Source organism: Nomascus leucogenys, chromosome 18 (assembly GCF_006542625.1).
Source record: "Nomascus leucogenys isolate Asia chromosome 18, Asia_NLE_v1, whole genome shotgun sequence".
NCBI classification, from domain to species: Eukaryota; Metazoa; Chordata; class Mammalia; order Primates; family Hylobatidae; genus Nomascus; species Nomascus leucogenys.
The window spans coordinates 81,330,090-81,350,019 of NC_044398.1; the positions used below are offsets into that span (position 1 = coordinate 81,330,090).

Here is a 19,930-nt window from a genome sequence, read left to right on the forward strand (position 1 = left end):
CATTTAACAAGTCCAAAGTAGAACTGCTGAGTTCTGGCCGGATGTGGTGGCCCACACCTGTAACCCCAGCACTTTAGGAGCCCGAGGCAGGTGGATCACTTGATGTCAGGAGTTTGAGACCAGCCTGGCCAACATTGCGAAACCCGTCTCTAGTAAAAATACAAAAAAAATTAGCTGGGCATCGTGGCGCATGACTGTAATCCCAGCTACCTGGGAGGCTGAGGCAGGAGAATCACTTGAATCTAGGAAGCAGAGGTTGCGGTGAGCTGAGATCACACCACTGCCCTCCAGCCTGGGCGACAGAGTGAGACTCCATCTCAAAAATAAATAAATAAATAAATAAATAAAACCACTGAGTTCTCTCTTTCTCCAAACCAGCTCTTCTCCACATTTTTCTATCATTGTGGCACCATTCACTATACACCTAGTTGTTCAGGCACAACTCCTAGGATCATTTTTGATTTCTTTCCTTCCCACCCTAAATCCAATCCATTAGCAAGCTCTGTCAGCTTTACCTTCCAAGTAGATCTTGAGCCTGATAACTTCTTACATTTCCACAGTTGTCACCCAGTCCCTGCCATCACCTTCCCTTGCCAGGTCTATTATATCCATCTTTGGAGTGGCCTCTCAAATGTTTTTTCCATTACCCTTCCTTTCACAGAGCAGTCAATGTGATTCTTTTTTTTTTTTTTTTTTTTGAGACGGAGTCTTGCTCTGTTGCCCAGGCTGGAGTGCAGTGGCGCGATCTCAGCTCACCACAACCTCTGCCTCCCGGATTCAAGCAATTCTCCTGCCTCAGCCTCCTGAGTAGCTGGGATTACAGATGTGTGCCACCACGCCTTGCTAAGTTTTGTATTTTTAGTAGAGATGGGGTTTCATCATGTTGCCCAGGCTGGTCTCAAGCTTCTGGTCTCAAGTGATCCGTCAGCCTCGGCCTCCCAATGTGCTGGGATTACAGGTGTGAGCCGCCGTGCCCGGCCTGAATGTGATCTTCCTTAAAACATAAATCAGATATCATTCTGCTGCTTTCAAATCCTCCATTGGCTTCCTATGGTGCTTAGATTACAAACTAGCCTCTCTCTCTTTGACTTGATTCTGCTTTCCTGTCTGACCTCATTTCTGTTCTTCTTCCATTTGATCACTGCACTACAGCCAAACTGGTCCGCTCTTCATTTACTTGAACAAATCAAGCTCACTGCTACTTCTGGACCTTATTGTTGTTGCTTTAATGTGGACTACTCTGCAGATCTTTGCATGGCTACTTCCTTTAGCTCATTCAGGTCTCTGCTCAAATGTCCTCAGGGAGGCCTTTTTGACCATTCTAGGTAAAGAAGAAGCCCCTTCTCCCTACTACAACCTATGTCAATTATACTGCAAAGCATGTATCACTATCCCAAAATATATCATTTATTTAAATCCTTTTAGTCTGTCTCCATACATTTAACTGCCATGAAAGCAGCACCATTATTTGTCTCATTCACCATTGTATCCCCAGTGTCTAGAAGAGGGCCTATCTCAATACAGGTGTTCAATAAATGTTTGTTAGATAAACAGTGAATAGGACCACTGGTACACTGTGTTCTGTTTAAATCTGGTGCTACAAGGTGTACAGAAGGTGCTGGTCCCTTGGTGACTCATATTCAGTGGCTCTTCAAGGGAGTAGCTCTTCAAGTCCACTTCCTCCATTCTTAGCTAAGCCAAGGGTGCTTCTTGCTTAGGCTCCTATTATTACAATTTCTAGTGCCCTGTTCTTCATAAGCATCCATCTCCTAGGGAGCTAGCTGGCTCCAGGACTGAGTTTCAGAAGTTGCTCTGGACTCTACTACTCCATGGACCCCTAAATCAGTGTGCTAATGGAGGACACCCTGGGTGAATCCAGGGAAGTTTCCTGTCACTTTCCTTGCAGAAAGAAAGGAGGGAGTTGAAGGGAAAAGGAGAGAAGGAGAGAAAGAAGAAAAAGACAATAAAAATACAAATTACATTTCTTTGTGGTTACATTTTGGAACAGTGATTCATTAATTAATGCATTTAACAAATGTGTATTGCTTGCCAACTATGCGTCAGGCACTCTTCTATGCACATTATTGCTATAACTGCCATGATCTCTATCATCTTCATCATTCGTCTATATTAGACTGTGAATTTCTCAAAGGCAGAGATGGCCAGGCATGGTGGCTCACACCTGTAATCCCAGCACTTTAGGAGGCCAAGACGAGAGGATTACTTGAGCCCAGGAGTTCAAGACCAGCCTGACAACATAGGGGGGATGCCATCTCTACAAAAAATAAAAAGTCAGGTGGGCATGGTGGTGTGCGCCTGTGGTCCCAGCTATTAGGGAGGCATAAGTAGGAAGGCTTGCTTGAGACCAGGAGGTTGAGGTTGCAGTGACTTATGATTGTGCCACTGTACTCTGGCCTGGACAACACAGCAAGACCCTGTCTCAAAAAAAAAAAAAGCAAGCAGAGACAATCTTTTCATTGTAACAAGTGCATAGTAAATGTCTACTGCCTGAATGAATGAAACAGAGGAGAGAGTTAATGAAAGACATTAAAGAAGATTAGGCCCAGTTACATTTATATTCAGACAAAAACATAGAACAATTGTTCTTTAAATTGTATAATGTTATTATATTAAATTTTAAATGTCTTCCATGTTTTATATTTGTCTATTTAACATACTTTTTTTTTTTTTTACATATTTGTAATTTTTCTTTCCTTTTTTTTTGCGATGAAGTCTTGCTCTGTCGCCCAGGCTGGAGTGCAGTGGCACGATCTCGGCTCATTGCAACCTCTGCCTCCCAGGTTCAAGCAATTCTCTTGCCTCAGTCTCCTGAGTAGCTGGGATTACAGGCAGGCACCACCACACCCAGCTAATTTTTGTATTTTTAGTAGAGATGGGGTTACACCATGTTGGTCAGGCTGGTCTCAAACTCCTGACCTTGTGATCTGCCCGCCTCGGTCTCCCAAAGTGCTGGGATTACAGGCATGAGCCACCACACCTGGCCCATATTTGTAATTTTACAAATAAAATGTATGACTCAACATATTTGTAATTTGACACCTTCTGTCTTTCCACTTAACATTAATGACAAACATTTTTTAGTGGTTTTTTTGATTTTGGTTTTTGTTTGTTTGTTTGTTTTGAGGCAGTGTCTCGCTCTCTTGCCCAGGCTGGAGTGCAATGGTGCCATCTCATCTCACTGCAACCTCCACCTCCCGGGTTCAAGCAATTCTCCTGCCTCAGCCTCCCAAGTAGCTGGGATTACAGGCGCCTGCCACCATGCCTGGCTAATTTTTTGTATTTGTAGTAGAGATGGGGTTTTGCCGTGTTAGCCAGGCTGGTCTTGAACTCCTGACCTCAGGTGATCCACCTGCCTTGACCTCCCAAAGTGTTGGAATTACAGGCTTGAGCCACTGCGCCCAGCCCTGAGTGTTTTTACATTATCATTCTCTTCATGGCTTTCTGTAATTTAGTAATTTCTCTTATTTTTGAAGCACTGTTGGGTTCCCTGCGGTCACTAGCAATGCAGACCCTGGAACAACTGGTCAGGTGTTTGTGCTTCTTCCACAAATGACAAGATGAAGGAGCACCCGGGAAAGTACATCTCATTCTGGAGGAAGAGATGGCACCACATGAGGAGCAGGCAGGGAGTCAATCCCAGGTGCACTTAGGAGAGAAGAAAGGCACATCTACCTGGTAAGCTGCTCTGAAATGAGAAAGTAGTGTGCAGGGTGATGTTGAGGTCTATTCTGCAGTTCGATCAACATGCTTCTACGTCTTGGCCCTCACATAGCAGCCTGCCTGGCTGCCATCTGCCAAGCTTTTGCTTTTCTTTCTGTTTTGCATAAGGCTTTTGCTTTTAATACGCTGCTACTGAGTACAGAAAAACAAGAACATACCAGACTTCAGGGATCTGCCTGTTTCTCTTCTGCCTTTTAATAGAGCTTAGCTCTTTTGCCACTTGTTATTGTCAAGTACAACATGAGTTCAGAGAAAGCACACTGCACCTGACAGGGTATGGATGCCATGCCTTGAAGAAATTGGCAGGAAACAGAAGAGGTTTATAGGATCTTCTCTTCTGCCACTCCCATGTTGGAAACAAGTGGAAGTACATTTGCAAAAGATTATATTGAAAATAATGAGAAAATGCATTTTTCTTTGTAGCCAACTCTTCTGACATGGACCTAGTTTCAAATGAAGTTATGAGGAAATGGCCCTTGTGACTAAATGTTGATTCATGTGCTGTGAGCTGTGAACCCAGGATGAGAAATGGGAGGAAATCAAACTAAGGAATGGAAAGGGGGAAGTGCTCTGGGTGCCTTGCCTAAGAGACTGAACCCTCAAATCTTGGAAATAAACCATATTTTGTAAACCAGATAATTTAGATTTAGGTTATTTTGTGTGTCTCTTCTCTTATTTGGTATCATTTATCAAGTTATGTTTTAAAAGTCTATAGCTTTGGGCTATAACATATATGCTTAGGCCAGAGTTTAATGGGGATCAACAGCATCCCTGGAAGCTGATATCTCTTTAGCAGGTATAGAGAGAGAGAGATCCTAAGGGAAAGATGATTCTGGTAGCGGGGACACCCAAAAATGAAAGTCCAAATTGAGTAGGTGATCCTTTCCAACAGGCAATCTCTTGCTACAGTAAATCTTGGATGTTATTTAAATTTTATTTTATTTTTATTTCACAAAGTACACTAAGGGCAGGTGTGGTGGCTCATGTCTGTAATCCCAGCACTTTGGGAGGCCGAGGTGGGTGGATCACCTGAGGTCAGGAGTTCAAGACCAGCCTAGCCAACATGGTGAAATCCCGTCTCTACTGAAAATACAAAACTTAGCCAGGCGTGGTGGCATGTGCCTATAGTTCCAGTTACTCTGGAGGCTGAGGCAGGAGAATCACTTGAACCTGGGAGGCGGAGATTGCAGTGAGTCAAGACTGCACCACTGCACTCCAGCCTGGGTGACAAAGCAAGACTCTGTCTCAAAAAAAAAAAAAGTACTCTATCCTTTAAGAAGTACACTCAAGACCACAATAATTCTTTTGAATATATTTAAAGTAACGTGAGAAAATTAAATCAAAAACTTAAATAATGACATTTTCTACAAACTCTAGGATCAAGCACCAATTAAAGAGGATGAGTAGGCTGGGCGCAGTGGCTCATGCCTGTAACCCCAGCACTTTGGGAGGCCCAGACAGGCGGATCACTTGAGGTCAGGAGTTCGAGACCAGCCTGGCCAACGTGGTGAAATCCCGTGTCTACTAAAAATACACAAATTAGTCAGGCGTGGTGGTGGGTGCGTGTAGTCCCAGCTGCTTGAGAGGCTGAGGCATGAGAATCGCTTGAACCCGGGAGGTGGAGGTTGCAGTGAGCTGAGATCGCACCACTGCACTTCAGTCTGGGCGACCAAGCAAGACTCTGTCTCAAAACATAAAAAAGAGTATGTGTAAAAGATAATGGAATTATTACATATTCAAGGTCTCATCTACCTTGACATTTCTATGATAGATGTCATCATTCATTCATTCATTGAACATTTACTGACTCTTAAGTGACAGGTATTATAGGCAGTGACTTGTACACTGTTGTTATCTATGTCAGCTTTTAATATTTTCAAAATGAAACACATTTTGATAAGCAAAGGCTAAGTGTGTGTGGCACAAGTACTTTAACGCATGTAAGCTCGGTGGCTCATGCCTGTGACCCCAGCACTACCCACTCAAGGGCTTATCTATGCTCTGCCAGAATGTATGTTCATCCCTGGAAACCTCACTTGAGAGTGCAGAAGGTGGCTGATACCAACCACACTCTTCCTATGCTACACAGTCTTGTCTGAAATTTAGTCACCTTAATCACTGTTTACTATAAAGTTCCACAACTTAAATATCAGGCAATTACAGGATATGGTGTTTTGGCCTTAATGAACCTTGCAAATACCTGAAATACACAGAATACTTATTTTCATTCTAGATCTACTCCTAAATTTTAGGGGAGCAGAAGAATACGAATGAAGGCCAGTAACTATTGTGAATACTATACTAAATTGTCAGTAGGTAATAGCCACACATTGGAACACTAACAAAAGGAAAATGTATGCTTGATACTACTGAGAAACAATACTTTGCTATGCAGGAATCTATAGCATTCAAGCTGAGATGAAGGATTTGACAAGTTAATTTGTCTTCTCTCTTACCTAAGCATTTCTGCTGCTCAAATTCGGACTCCAAAGCAGTCTCTGAAATGGGCAGCCATGCTATGTACAAACTTTCACTGCTTTTGGAGTTCACCGTTTGTTTTGAGGACATAAGACAAAAGACAGGAAGAAGAGTTTTCCTAGGGCCTGAATAGTGTTCTTCACTGGGAGAGGGAATTTATGGTTATGAGCCAGTGTTCAGTATCAGATCACAAGTGGCAGAGGCACCCATGTGTTTTTTTTTAAAAATTAATGTGTGTGTGTGATACGTAAGTTCCTTTAAAGCATAGAGTCCAGGATAGAAGTCTCTCTTGCCCAGGTCTAAGGGTGCGGGAAGGAGGCGCGGGGATGGGAGTGAGTGCTTAGTGATACTAGGAATTTAATGCCAAATGTATTTGCTGTGTGACCTAGATGGCTGAATTTTTAAAAAAGTTCTTCAGCATCGAGAAAAATCCAGTTAGACTGATAGCTTAGAGAGCTGTAGCTTATTTCTAAGTTTGACTTTCCCCAAAACTAAATGTAAATGTCAGTGATATGAGGACTTTTTAAAGAAACAAAATAAAGAAACAAGATACACAAAAATAGAGCAACTATGGCCAATCTTGTTTCATCCCTTTTCATCTATGAGCTTACTCATACCCCTATCCATAATAAATGACTTTAAGCAAATCCTAGATGTTTTGCATCCTCTAACAGATATTCTTAAAAAGTATGACCACAATACCATTATCCAATTATTCCTTGTTCAACAAGCACTTACAATTTCATCTATGTGAAAGGCACCTCATGATTTTTACTTGAGCATGAAGATAATTTCTCATGAATTGTTATCTTATTGGTGTTCATTGTTTTAAGTCACCTGAGGAGGTGTGATATGCTACACTAAATCTATTTGTAGGGCTTGGCTTCAAGAACTGAAGATTCTGGACCTAGCTGATCTGGTGACAGTGAACTTGAGACCTCTACTAGCGTTTAATTATTTTTTTTTTAACTTTTGGAAAGCAAGGTGTAGGAAGCGGATTTAGTTTTTCCATTAGGTCGAGGCATGTTAAGACTTGTTTCTTTTTCCAAAATGTGCAAGTTGCTAAGAGAACTATGGACTACGGGTCAGGATGTCCGTCGGTTTCGGGTCACATTCCGCTCCCCCAGGCCTGCGAGCCGCCCCAGCTGGTTTGCTCCCGGCGTGTTAGAGGTCAGCGGCCGAGGCCGCACTCGGTGCCTGGGTCTCGCGCAGCTCCAGGGCTCTCAGGCGACACTGGGCGTTTCCTTTCCGGCTTCGGAAAGTTTTGTTTTGGTTCAAGGAAAGGCGCCCTGTTGACCAAAGGCTTCTCAGTCTCCTCCAGGTGGCCAGCGGCCAAGTTTCCTCCAGCCCAGCGAGTCCAGACTATAGTCCGTTCGAGATCCTCGAAGGCCGGGGAAGCGAGTCTTGTGAGGAGAGAAAGCGAGTGGGCAGCCAGCCTGCCGACTCCACTGCCGCTGGCTGGCCCTTCTCTTCTCTCTGTCCCTGGGCCAGTGCCCGTCGCACCGCAAACAGTGCGAGCACTCTCCCCGGTGACTCCTCAAGTACCCAGTTCTCCACCATTCCTAAGAGCACACTCAACGCAGCCGCGCCCGGGATGCAGAGAGATCTACCAACACCCAAGAATGGGGACGGGGCGCATGCGCACACAGTGGCCGTGGCGTCTAAGTGCTCGCCCAGCGGCAGCAGCCGCTAGGTGGCGCATGCGCCCTGGAAGGTGCGGGCCGGTCTCTGGGAAGAAGGCGGCGGCGGCGGCGGCGGCGAAAGGCGGGGGTGCTGTGGAGGCCGGGCCGTGTTTACACAGCGGCGGGCGGGCGCGGACGCGGACGCGGAACCCGGCGCGGCGGCGGCACGATGGTCATGGCGTATTTCGTCGAGAATTTTTGGGTAAGCTTAGGATGTTGGAAGTCGTGTGTTTCGAAGTCCAAGGCTTTTGGCGCCTGAGCTTGGCCTGCGTGCGCTTCGGGCGGCGGCGGCGGCGGCTCCTCCGGCAGGGCTAGCGTCCTCAGTCCGCCGCCTGCCGCGTCCCGCCTGGGTGAGGTCCGGCGGGCGACCAGTCGCCAGCCTATAGGGACTCCCGGGCTCGCAGCCCTATGGGGACAGGGGCTGTCACCGCGGCCCGGGAGCCCGCAGCGGGGCCGCCGGCCCCCGCGGCTGGGACAAAGCGCCGGATGGGGCGGGAGACGGGACCCAGCCCCACCGGAGGCTCCCGGCGCCGGGCGCGCTCCGCGCGGGGCGTGCGCGGAGGCTCGGACGCCAAGGACGGGCCCGCAGAACAGCCGCCTCCCGCTGCGCGCTGGCTGGGAGCGCCGGGCGGAGGGGTTTCGCCTCCTGCCCTCACCGCTGGTCCCCCATCTGAGCAATCGCTTTTACCTCTGACCGTTTCCACACCAAATCCAGTGCGGGGTTGGGCTGGACTAGCACTTCCTCTCAGCCTCGCAGCTCGGCTCGTGGGTTTGCGCCCAGGACTTTGCCTCTGGGCCTGTTCACAAAGCGTTTAAAAGTTGGATTTAATGTAACTGGACTCCTTGGGCTTAAGTGCACGGAGACCTCCCCCTACTCTGTCCTCCTTGCCCTTCCTCATTCTTTCCACTCCTTGTCTTAGCTCAGTATTAGATTCTTCTTTGAGAATTTCTCCGGCTCCCGGTGGAGTATTTTTCTGCAGTTATTGTGTTTTTTTGTAATGGGAAGTACAGGTCAGCCATGTACAGGAAAGGAACGTGTTTACTCAGGTATCTTTCGTGAATCCCATTTTATGCCCTGACAGTTGCAAGTACTGCAGGTCCATTTTCGTTGAGATTTAGACATATTTAAAGGGGTAATCTTTTAGCTAGTAAGGAATGCATGTTAAATTCCTAATTCTAAGTGCCTCAGGCGTGGTCTTGGTTAGTAATCAAATCAGTTCATAGTTATTTGTCTTGAATGTACCTTGTTTTCCACAAAGAACGTATATACTAGACCTTAGGTATTTTGTTTTTTAAACAGCTTTATTGAGTTCACATTCCTTACCAATACATTCATTCAAAGTGTAGTACAATTCAGAGATTTTTTCATATGTTCATAGAGTTGTGTAAACATCACATGTCAATTTTACAACAATTTCGTTATCCCAGAAAGAATCCCTAGACCCATTAGCAGTCACTCCCCATTTTCCCCCTGCCCCAGGCCTAGGCAACTAATGTATTTTCTGCCTTTCTACATTTGTCTAGTTTGGACATATCCTATAAATGGGGCCGTGGTGACCAGTTTCTTTCACTTAGCATAATGTTCTCAAAGTTTATCCATGATGTAGCATGTATCAGTACTAATTCCTTTTTATGGTCAAATAATATTCCATTCCACATGTTATTAATATTTATCCAATCAGTGATGGACATCTGGTTGTTCCCACTTTTGGGTCATGAATAATGCTGCCATGAACATTTGTGTACAAGTTTTTGTGTGAACATATGTTTTCATTTCTTTTGGGAATGGGATTCCTGGGTCAAATCGTAGCTCTATGTTTAACATTTTGAGGAACTGCCATACTATTCTGAAGTGGTTGTAGCATTTTACAATCCCACCAGCATGAGAGTTCCTCTCCACATGCTCACCAACACTTGTCCTTTTTATTATAATATAGTGAGTGAACGTGAAGTAGTATTAATATTTTATTGTGGTTTGATTTGCATTTCTCTGATGCTTAACATCACAGCTAACGTGCTTATTGCCAATCTTTATATTTTCATGTGCTTATTGCCTATTTTTTATATTTTCTTTGGAGAAATGTCTGTTTAGATTAATTGCCCATTTAAAAATTGGGTTGTCTTTTTATAATTGAGTTATAAGAGTTTTTTTTAATATTCTGGATACACACCTTATCTGATACATAATGTGCAAACATTTTCTCCCATTCTGTGACCTGCCTTTTCATTTTCTTGATGCTGCTCTTTGAAGTAACTCATAAATTTTTAATTCTCATGAAGTCTTGGTGAAGTCCATCTTATCTATTTTTTCTATTAATTGTGCTTTATTGTATCTAACCCAAAAATTATTTGCCTAACCCAAAAATTACTCCTGTGTTTTCTTGTAAGGGTTTTATAGTTTTACTTCTTCTATTTAGTTCTGTGATCCATTTGAAGTTAATTTTTGTGTATGGTGCAAGGAAAAGGTATAACTTCATTCTTTTGCATTTATGTATCCAGTTGTCCCAGTACCATTTGTTGGAAAGGTTCATCTTTCCCTGTTGAATTGTGGTACCATTGTCAAATATCAATCGACCAGAAATGTATGGATTCATTTCTGTATTTTCAGTTCTATTCCTTTGTCTGCCCTTACGACAGCCAGTACCACACAGTTTGGATTGCTGTTGTTTGGATTAAAAATTTGTTTTGTATAGCAAATTTGGAATCAGGAAGTATGAGTCCTCTAGCTTTTTTCTTCTTTTTCAGGATTATTTTGACTGCCCTGGGTTCCTTGCATTTCCACATGAATTTTAGGATTAGCCTGTCAATTTTAGGCATTAGGTTTTACAATGGCAATTTATAAAATGTTTATAAAGAGCATTTAAAAATTGATGCTCTTATAAATGTTTTGCATATTTTTGATGCATGAATGTTTTTTAAGTTGCTAACTTAATTCCAAATTGCATCTTCACATTAAAAGTTATGTTTCATTTTCTGTTAATTGAGCTTTGAGCATAGCCTTGTTTGATGTTTTTGGCTAATATGAATAATACTTCTCTGAATATCTTTGTACACGTTTTTATGTGTTTCTTGGGTATTCTTGTTACAAGAGGAATGGGAATAAACTTCAATATTTGAATTCTGGAGAGACCTCCAAATCTAATTTATGTTTTAGTTTTTGCCTTCACTTTCACTATTGAAAACAAATAGTTAATAGACTGCATTTTATTTTATTTCCTGGCTTGGAATTGGGGCTGCGAGGAGGCTTAATGAGCTAGGAAGGTCTAGGAATTAACTAAGTAATTAACTGCTGAGAATTTGATAGTTGTCATTTTAGGCTGGGCATGGTGGTTCACGCCTGTAATCCCAGCACTTTGGGAGGCTGAGGCAAGGGAATGGATTGAGCCTAAGAATTGGAGACCAACCTGGGCAACACAGTAGACCGTGTCTCTACAAAATTTTTAAAAAATTAGCCAGGTGTGGTGGCATATGCTTGTAGTCCCAGCTACTTGGAAGGCTAAGGTGGGAGGATTGCTTGAGCCCAGGAGTTCAAGGTTGCAGTAGGTTATGATTGGTCACTGTACTCCAGCCTGGGCAACAGAGTGAGACCCTGTCTCAAAAACAGAAAACAACTTAAAAATTCACATATTTCAGGATCATTTGTAAAATAATCCCTTAAAATAGATATTAATTTAACTCTTCCCTCTAGCGTTTAAAGTGGAACTATTAAAAGGAAATAAAATTGTCAAAATTCAAAACATCATGTTCTATATGATAAATATATATGGTTTTCATCAATTAAAAGATAAAAACTTATCAAAGTGAGGTAATGAGAACCTTTGATGTTTTAGGTCTGTCTTGTCTCATCTTTTCTTCTCTTCTCTCTTCTCTTCGCTTCTTTTTTTTTTTTTTGAGTTGCAGTCTCACCGTGTTGCCCAGGCTGGCATGCAGTGGCACGAGCATGGCTCACTGCAGCTTAGACCACCCAAGGTCAAATGATCCTCCCACCTCAGCCTTTCGAGTAGGTGCGACCACAGGTACAGGCCACCATGCCCAGCTAGTTTTTAAATTGTATGTGGAGATGAGATCTTGTTATGTTGCCCAGGCTGGTCTCGAACTCCCAGGCTCAAGCTGTGTTCCCGCCTCAGCTTCCCAAAGTGCTGGGATTAAAGGGCTGAGCCACTGTGCCCAGCCAAAGTTTTAGGTTTCTAATCAAACAGCCTATTAATTGTTTTCTCCCCCACATGTATAAAGACAAACCTTTTTTGTTGTGACATTTCGTTAGAAGAAAGTTTGAATCATTGAAACTCTCTTCAAGCTCTTTTGAAAGCAGCACATTCTTCCTTTTTCTTTAAAGTATAGGTTTTCTCAATTAAAACTATATGCTAAATTGAAAATTCCTTTATTTAATACTGTACTTTGAAGGAAAAAATTATTCAAAACTTTTTATAGAACAGGTGTTTTGTTATTGATAAGTCAGTTTTTGCCACGAAGTATAGCACCATTGATAATCAAGCTGAAATTGGACAGCAAAATTAAAATTGGACAGCAAAAATAATTTTGATAGTAGAAATACACACCATTGCTTTTAATATGTAAAAACAATTGTTTTTTATCTTTATTTTTGCATATTAAACATTATGTAACTTTAAAAAGATATGGTAAAAGATTATGTAACTTTAAAAAGATATTGATCAGTATTACCGTGAGGAAGTGTCTCTCTATGCTGCTGCTTTCTCAAAGGAATAATTGAGTACAAGTTTATAATAGTCTTGAGATTATAGCAACATTGCTATATAATAATTAAAATGGCATTATATTTTTATGTAAACCCAGATTATTCAGCAAAAAAACCTTAATGCATTTCATAGGTAATTATTACTTAATGGGGGACAAGTAAGTATGTAAAACATACCTGAGTTGAATAGCTTATAATCTTCATTTTACATAGTAATCCCAATGTATATACGATATGAAGCATTCACCCAAAGACACTAAGTAGTATTCTTTAGTATATATCACATTGTAATGAGCTGAGATTTTTAGTTAGGTGACTTTTTCCAGAGGTTATCTATAGTCAGCACATCAAAAATGAACAAACAACAATTAGACATTTTTATCCTGAAGTTTTTCCTTATTTCTTTTACTGATTAACTGTACAGAAGTCTCATTTCACTTGATTTCATTGGTTTTGTTACATTTTGATTTAAAATTAAATTGGAACATTGGTTATATATCCAAAATTTGATTTATCATAACTTGGATAAGCTGAGAGAATTAAAATGTATTTTAAAATTCTGGAATTGCTATTAATAGGTCTTTGGGATAAAAAACATTATTATATTTTTGCTTGATTATCTAATCTAAACTTAGTATCCTAGATGAGAGACTAACACACATTCTTTGGGGTTATGTGTCCATATGAAATTTTAAAATATATATCTTTAGCAAATTAGTTGAGGTGACCATATTTGAAATCCAGAATACAGGCTTTTCATTACTTGAAATTTCCAAATGTTGTAGTTTGGGATACCTGCTTTTACGATATGATCACATCAGATGACATATCAAAACAAAATCTGTATATCTGTATGTATTTATACATTAAGAGATTTGCAAATTTTACATGGTTTAATATTTAAAAGATACAAGAGGGAGTAAATCTTCTTCTTTTTCTCTGGTAATCAAGATCTCCCCCTAAAGGCAATCACCATTACCAATTTCTTTCTTTTTTTTTTTTTGAGACAGAGTTTCGCTCTTGTTGCCCAGGCTGGAGTGCACGCGATCTCAGCTGACTGCAACCTCCGCCTCCCAGGTTCAAGCAATTCTCCTGCCTTAGCCTTCCTAGTAGCTGGGATTACAGGCATGCACCACCATGCCCGGCTAATTTTGTATTTTTAGTGGAGATGGGGTTTCTCCATGTTGAGGCTGGTCTCGAACTCCTGACCTCAGGTGATCTGCCTGCCTCGGCCTCCCAAAGTGCTGGGATTACAGGCATGAGCCACCATGCCCGGCTTCACCATTACCAATTTCCTATGTGGTTTTCCAGAGATAAGACCAAATAACATACACTCCATTAGGTTAAAATATATTATTGTATAACTGTTAGCAAGTTAGCCAGGCCCAACTTGTTCCCATTGCAACAAGCTATGAAAATGCAGATTCATTTAACTTGATGCAGAAGACTTGACAGTAGACATTATAAAATTACAGTGTTTTAGATTGCACTAAAATTTGAGAGGCCCTTAGAATTTTTTAAGGGGTGTGATTTGTTTTATATTTTAGCCTTAATTATAGGAGAAATTTGGAAGTGAAAATTTATACTGATTTAGTGTGTATGTATGTTCAGTTCAGGGGGAGGATTTTAGAACTTTGACATTTGAAAGGATATAAATTTGATGTCTGCGTTCTTTTTTAGCCCTACACACTAAATCCTAAATGCTGTAGTCCTTTCAGAACTACTCAAATTATTTAAGCAAAGGATGAGGGAACAGTTATGCTTTAAATCATCCTGCACATGTGGCTAATATAAGCCCTTTGAAAGTAGTTTTTTGAGTCACTGAGGTATCTCCTGAGATTATCCATCCTGATGTTATAATTCTAGAATAGTTAACAGAAGCACCCTTAGAAATTCAAATGGAAATAGGATCCCATGGAGACTTAAAAAGGAAGGGAATAAGGACTTGGGTTTCAGTTTTCTTAGTGTGGAAAAATTAAAGGCAGGTGCGGTGGCTCACGCCTCTAATCCCAGCACTTTGGGAGGCCAAGGTGGGCAGATCATGAGGTCAAGAGATCAAGACCATCCTAGCCAACATGGTGAAACCCTGTCTCTACCAAAAATACAAAAATTAGCTGGGTGTGATGGTGCACACCTGTAGTCCCAGCTACTTGGGAGGCTGAGGCAGGAGGATTGCTGGAACCCAGGTGGCAGAGGTTGCAGTGAGCCGAGATCGTGCCACTGTACTCCAGTTGGGTGACAGAGCAAGACTCCATCTCAAAAAAAAAAAAAAAAAAAAAAAGTATCAGAATTGGAAGAATTTTAGTAGCAGTCTGGTCCAAAAAGATAAGTATAAATTGCTGTGATGTGGGGAGAAACAAAAACAACAGCATGACAGCAACTGAGACCTGTAATGATATCTACTATATTGATAAATGTGCAAGAGGATGTTGCTGGAATGGCCAGAGTCAGAGAGAATTAAACTGGAAAGTGTTAAAATGTGTGATAAAGTTGAGGAGATAGTCATGCTCCCTGAAGGATTTGAAGGAGTGAAGGTTATGGGAGATATATCAAGCACATTTGCTTGACTTTAGGGAAAAGATGGGAAAGTATAATATAAGTAAAGCAAATTAGTGGTAGAGCCTTAAAACCAAGGAGAGTGAGTTTTCAGTTGGTTGAAGCAACAGCCACAAGTCTGCATGGTTTTCCTTTTTAATGAAAACCATTATCATGTGATAGGTAAAACATAGAAGAATACAGAACACAAATTGCCTATAGCCTCTCACTCTGCTCTTATGATTTTCTTTAGAAATAAAAAATTTAAGATAGATTCTACTATATGGTTGTGTGTCTTGGTATTTTCAGTTAATATTCCCATCAAGCATTTTTCTCATGTGAATAAGTATTCTTTGAATAGGTTTCCGTGGAATGGATAGGCTGTAAATTTTTTTTTTTTTTTTTTTTTTAGACAGGGTCTTCCTCTGTCGCCCAGGCTGGAGTGCAGTGGCCCCATCACCATCATAGCTCACTGCAGCCTTGAACTCCTGGGCTCCAGGGATCCTGTTGCCTTAGCCTCTGGGGTGGCTAGAACTACAGGCGCATGCCACCACACCCAGCTAATTTAAAAAAAAAATTTGTAGGGATGAAGTCTTGCTTTGTTATTTAGGCTGATCTCAAACTCTTAGCCTCAAGGGCTCCTCCTGCCTCAGCCTCCCAAAGTGCTGGGATTACAAGTGTGAGCCACCAAACCTGGCCAGATAGGCTGTAATTTTCTTTAATCATTCCCATTTTGTATGGGAACTTTCAGTTTTTTGTTTTTTCTGTTTATGAATTACAAGGACTGGAGATTTAAGTACTGATGTGAACAAGATGCCAGTTTAAGAAAGTAGCCTTCTGTCTCTTTGCAGGCATAGATTGAAGAGCTGAGAAAACTGAAATTGTTGGTTTAGTTTTTTTATTTTGAAAGTAATGAAAAATACTTTCATTTATAGAACATTACAGAAAATGTAAAATATATAAAAATTAAAAAATTAACTACTGTTTGCTTCTGTATTTTTTTCTCAACCCATATAATGTTTATTTAGATAGCTTTAAGGATTCAACTAACTGGTGGAGGTGAACTATAATATAAAAGATGAGGGAAGAATATCTGAGAGGTGAGCAAAACCATTTTTTGAAAGATAGTAAGATTTCTTTCCTTCAATCAACCAACAAATATGTTTGAGTCACTTTTGTACCTGCATCAAATCGTTCTGAGTGCCTATTCTATGTACTTTATTTTATTTTTATTTATTTAGAGACTGAGTTTCACTGTATTGCTCAGGCTGGAGTGCAGTGGCATGATCTCGGCTCTGCGACGTCTGCCTCCCGGGTTCAAGTGATTCTCCTGGCTCAGCCTCCCAATATAGCTGGATTACAGGGGCACGCCACCACACCTGGCAAATTTGTAAAATATTTTTAGTAGGGACGGGGTTTCACCATGTTGGCCAGGCTGGTCTCAAACCCCTGACCTCAGGTGATCCACTCACCTTGGCCTCCCAAAGTGCTGAGATTACAGGTGTGAGCTACTGCGCCCGACCATTCTATGTATTTTAGTCACTATTTTCTCCATTAGCAGTATCTTGCCAGTAGCTCTGCAGAGTACTTTTAATGATCATGACTAAAAATGTCAATGTACGGTTGCCTCCCCTATCCATAATTTCACTTTCCACAGTTTCAAATCTGAGGTCAACTGCAGTCTGAAAATATTAAATGGAAAATTCCAGAAATAATTCGTAAGCATTAAATTTTGAGCTGTTGTAAATAATGTGATGAAATCTCACTGTGTCCGGCTTGGGATGTGAATCATCCCTTTGTCCAGTGCATCCATAGTATATACCCTTCCTGCCCATTAATCACTTAGTAGCCATCTTGGTTATCAGATTAAAAAAAAAAACAGTATGTAAAGGGTTCGTGACCAGTATATAAAGGGTTCGTGAATATCCATGGTTTCAGGCATCTACTGGGGGTCTTGAAACATATCCCCTGTGGAGAAGAGGGGGACTACTGTACAAATAGAATGTTGATGAGAAGAGGTTGTAACTTGTGGTCGAATGTCCCGTATACTTGTAGAAAAATTGCTTGCATACATAGGCATACCTTAGAGATACTGTGTATTGAATTCGAACAACCACAATGAAGCAAGTCACAAACTTTCCTGGTTCTTCAGTGCATATAAAAGTTATGTTTACACTGTATTATTTTCACTATACTGGTGTATTAAGTGTGCAATAGCATTTTATCTAAAAATATATATACCTTAATTAAAAAATACTTTATTGCTAATGCTAACAGAGGGAAGAAGTGAGCACATGCTGTTGGAAAAAAGATACTGATAGACTTGCTTGACACAGGATTGCCACAAACCTTCAATTTGTAAAAGTGCAGTAAAGCAAAGCTCAATAAAAGAAAGTGCAGTAAAATGAAGTGTGCCTGTATTTTACCTCCAGCTCCCTAGCAGTTTTCGAGGCCAGAGTGGCACTGGAGAGCTGTCATTGCATGTATATTGAGTTCTCCTGAAAATGTATCTGTAGGTTCTTCACTAAAGGGGCTGTTCTTCAAAGAAAAAAGTCTTTAGGATTAGTAAAATGTTTTTTGGTGTTTTTTCAGAGAAGTCAAGATAAAGTGAGACTGTATCAAAAATATTAATGTTATATTGTGCATTGACTTGTCCAGGGTTATCTAGTAAATGTCCATAAGAGCTAAATTAAAAGGAAAATGTAGACAGGGTGGGAAGTTATAGTATTTATTTATTTTTGAGGTGGTTTAGAGTTGAGAGGGAGGTTAGGCATGTTATTGGTATTTGCAGCATAGTACCTCCTGACCCTTCTGTTACCCCTCCAAAGAACTTTTTGAAAAAAAGGAAACTTGGTAAAACCAATTTTTTAATTAGTAATGTGATTATACAATATACAGTCTATCTTCTGCTTATTTTTCAAATCTTGGACTCAACAAAAGTGAATGCTGGCCACATGCAGTGGCTCACACCTGTAATCCCAGCACTTTGGGAAGCCAAGGTGGGAGGATTGCTTGAGACTAGGAGTTGGGAGACCAGCTTGAGCAGCATAGCGAGACCCTGTTTCTACATCAACTTTTTTTTAAAAAACTGAATGCTATCCAGGTTTTTTATTTTTAGTGTCTAATTTACTGTTACTCTTAAAAAGTTCACCAAAGGAGAAGTTTCAAACCCTTATCTTTTTGTTTTTTTAGAGACAGGTTCTCACTTTGCCCAGGCTGGTCTTGAACACCTGGCATCAAGCAAGCCTCCTTGCTCAGCCTCTGGAGTAGCTGGGATTACAGGCACAAGCCTCCGACAATAAATTTTTAAAAACATCTTAAACCTGTAAAGTTGCAGAAGCCAAATGGAAATGTTTGGATTCACAAGAGGCTGTGGTTTTATGTTATGTTGTTGATAAATGGAAATGGTTATTCAAAATGCTAAGGATATTGTTCAGGTTATCTTGTTACAGATGTGACATTTTAATTTGTGATATGTAGGCAAACTAATTACTAGCTACATTAGCCGATGAGTTTGTCAGGAATCACTTCAACATAGCTGGAAGTTTTTATGCTTTCTGTTTTCAGTGGACTGGGGAAAAATCAAGTTTTGGATTATATAACACTTGCTTATGGTATTGCCTTTCCAACAAATATATTCCATTCTTCATTTCATTTTCACTAAAGAAAAATAAAAACTGCTGCCTGTAAAGAGAGTTGTTAAACCTAGTGTATCAGTTGTCTTTTATTTCATCGAATAAATTGATATTTCTAATGTTATCTTTATGATTTACTAATTTAGGATTCATAGGATTAAACAGCAGTAGAGGTTTTCCAGGATTGTATAGTGATCTAGTTATATTAATATCTCATTAATTAGGCTGGGTGTAGTAGCTCACACCTGTAATCCCAGCACATTGGGAAGCCAAGGCAGGTATATCGTTTGAGGCCAGGAGTTCGAGACATGCCTGGCTAACATGGCAAAACCCCGTCTCTTCTAAAAATTCAAAAATTAGCCAGACGTGGTGGTGCACACCTGTAATCCCAGCTACTCAGGGGGCTGAAGCACAAGAATCGCTTGAACCTGGACGGGGAGGTAGCAGTGAGCCATAATTGCACGTCTGCACTCCAGCCTGGATGGCAGAGTGAGACTGTCTCAAAAACAAAAACAAACAAACGAAAATCCCATTAATTAATGACCAGCACATAGCCTGTTACTTCTCTTTTGTTAAATTTTGTCTATTTTCTCACTTCTCAAGTTTACTGAAAGATCTAAGTATTTTGTGATAATGCAGATATGACATAAGTACTTTACTGTCTTAACTCAGAAATCAAGATTTAGTTATTTTAAAGCACAAACTTCAAATTAAATAATCAGGAATTTCTTACTGTGTGTTAAAGAGATTGAAATGGGATTTGGTAATATGTTTTGAACGGTCCATGTTTATCTTTTCTTAATTATGCTGCATATTCCTTAAAATTTCATACTTAATTTTTTGTTGTTGTGTTTTCCCAGAGTCTCACCCTGTCTCCCAGGCTGGAGTGCAGTGGTGTGATTTCGGCTCACTGCAACCTCCACCTCCCGGGTTCAAGCGATTCTCCTGTTTCACCCTCCCAAGTAGCTGGGATTATGGGTGCATGCCACCATGCCCGGCTAATTTTTTTTGTTTTTAGCTGAGATGGGGTTTCACCATGTTGGCCAGGCTGGTCTAGAACTCCTGACCTCAAGTGATCCGCCTGCCTCCGCCTCCCAAAATGCTAGGATTACAGGTGTGAGCCACCACACCAGGCCTCATAC

General features: G+C 41.0%; 1 protein-coding gene across 1 annotated transcript in view; it reads left to right on the top strand.

Moving 5' to 3' along the window:
• The first annotated feature begins 7,956 nt into the window (after window positions 1–7,956).
• FCHO2 (FCH and mu domain containing endocytic adaptor 2) overlaps window positions 7,957–19,930 on the top strand; it is a 128,904-nt gene continuing 116,930 nt past the window's right edge. The window contains exon 1 of the mRNA XM_030797619.1: window positions 7,957–8,103. Coding sequence (XP_030653479.1) covers window positions 8,071–8,103 — 33 coding nt within the window. The 5' untranslated portion in view covers window positions 7,957–8,070. The remainder of the gene's footprint in view (window positions 8,104–19,930) is intronic.